Source organism: Fonticula alba (assembly GCF_000388065.1).
Source record: "Fonticula alba strain ATCC 38817 unplaced genomic scaffold supercont2.12, whole genome shotgun sequence".
In the NCBI taxonomy this organism is placed as follows: domain Eukaryota; order Rotosphaerida; family Fonticulaceae; genus Fonticula; species Fonticula alba.
Genome location: NW_009242982.1, coordinates 577,312 through 578,669, shown reverse-complemented (window position 1 = coordinate 578,669; position 1,358 = coordinate 577,312). Strand labels below are relative to the sequence as shown.

At 71.9% G+C, this 1,358-nt stretch overlaps 1 protein-coding gene across 2 annotated transcripts in view; it reads left to right on the top strand.

Moving 5' to 3' along the window:
- Positions 1-206: 206 nt before the first annotated feature.
- Positions 207-1,358, top strand: part of H696_05651 — a gene marked incomplete at its 5' end in the record, with an annotated part of 5,457 nt that continues 4,305 nt past the window's right edge. For both annotated transcript variants that reach the window (XM_009499470.1, XM_009499469.1), the window contains 3 exons: positions 207-493; positions 662-796; positions 884-1,291. In XM_009499470.1, the coding sequence (XP_009497745.1) occupies positions 207-493; positions 662-796; positions 884-1,291 (830 nt within the window). The remainder of the gene's footprint in view (positions 494-661; positions 797-883; positions 1,292-1,358) is intronic.

The following is a 1,358-nucleotide window of genomic DNA, read 5'->3' as shown; positions in this document are numbered from 1 at the left end:
CCCCAGCTCGGGCGCCTTGCTGGCCAGGTTCGGTCCCCTCTCTCCCCCTCTCGTCCATCTCCTTTTCCGGGCCCGGGGCTGGGGAGAGATCGCGAAGCCCTCCGCGCAGGGCAAGCCGTCCTCCCCCCCCCCCTCCCCACCTCTCTTTTTTCTCTCCTTTCTCTCTCCCTCTTTTGGATCCTCCCCCCCCCGCCCGGCGGTCGGCCATGTTGCCTCTTTCGCTCTTCGCCCTGGAGCGTGGCCTCCTCCCGCCGGCGGCCTTTTCGCGATTGGAGCGCCAGCGCCACACGGCCCTGCTGGATCTGGCCGTCGGCCGGCCGATGGGCATCTCCCCGGGGGGTGTCGATGGCGGCGCCACTCGCCCGGTGGCCGATCCCCCCGACGCGGGCCGCTTCAGCTTGGCCTATGGCGGGCCGCCAGTTTGCCGGCTCCCCCGAAGCCGGTGCACTTCCATCATCACCTCGGTCGATGTGCACCCGCGTTTCCCGGACATGTGCGTGTGCAGGCGCCCCTGCCGAATCCGCTTGCACGCTCGCCCTGCATGGTGGTGGGGGGAAAAGAATCTCCCCGCACACCGGGGCCGAGCTCCGCCCTTCTGACTGGCTTCATGCGCATGCGCGTGCCTCCCTCCCCCTCTCTCTCTCTCTCCCAATGGGCGCAGGCTCCTTAGCGCCTCGGTCGATGGCGATGTGGCCTTCTTCGACCTGGCACCGCCGGTCCGCCAGCGCCACCTGGCCGACGACTCGGATGGCATGTCTCTGACGGGGACCCTCCATGCCCGGTTCGAAGCCCAATGGTGCGACAGCTCCCGCTGCCTGCCGGTCTCCTCGGCCACGCCCCCCCCCCCCCCCCTGCGCCGTCCGCCGCCTGACCGCCGCCACAGCAACCCCCCCGAGTCCCTGACCTGCGTCCGGTGGTTCCCGCACGATGCCGGCATGTTTGCCACGGCCTCCTCGCGGCCGCACTCCGAGGGGGTCTTCCTGTGGGACGCCGCGCGCTTCCAGATCGCCGGCTCCTTCGACCTGCGCAATGGCGTGGCCGCGCTGGCCTTCTCCCCGGTGGCCAAGTCCCATAGCTTGATCGCGGCCGCGGTGCCGGAGGCGCTGGTGGCCCCGCGCCCCGGCAGCCGTGCCTACGCCACGGATGTCACCTCGCCGGCCGGGGTGCGGCTGTGCGACGCGCGCACCGGCGGCGCCATCGACTGCCTGTCCACCGGCGGCGGCCCCTCCTCCGGAGCATCCAGCGTCGCCTGGAGCCCCTGCCACGAGTACATCCTGGCCGGGGGCGGTTCGTGCGTGTCCATGGCCACCGAGACTCCCTGCCCTGTGTTTCCGCCCTGCGCGCGCCCCCCCCCCCCC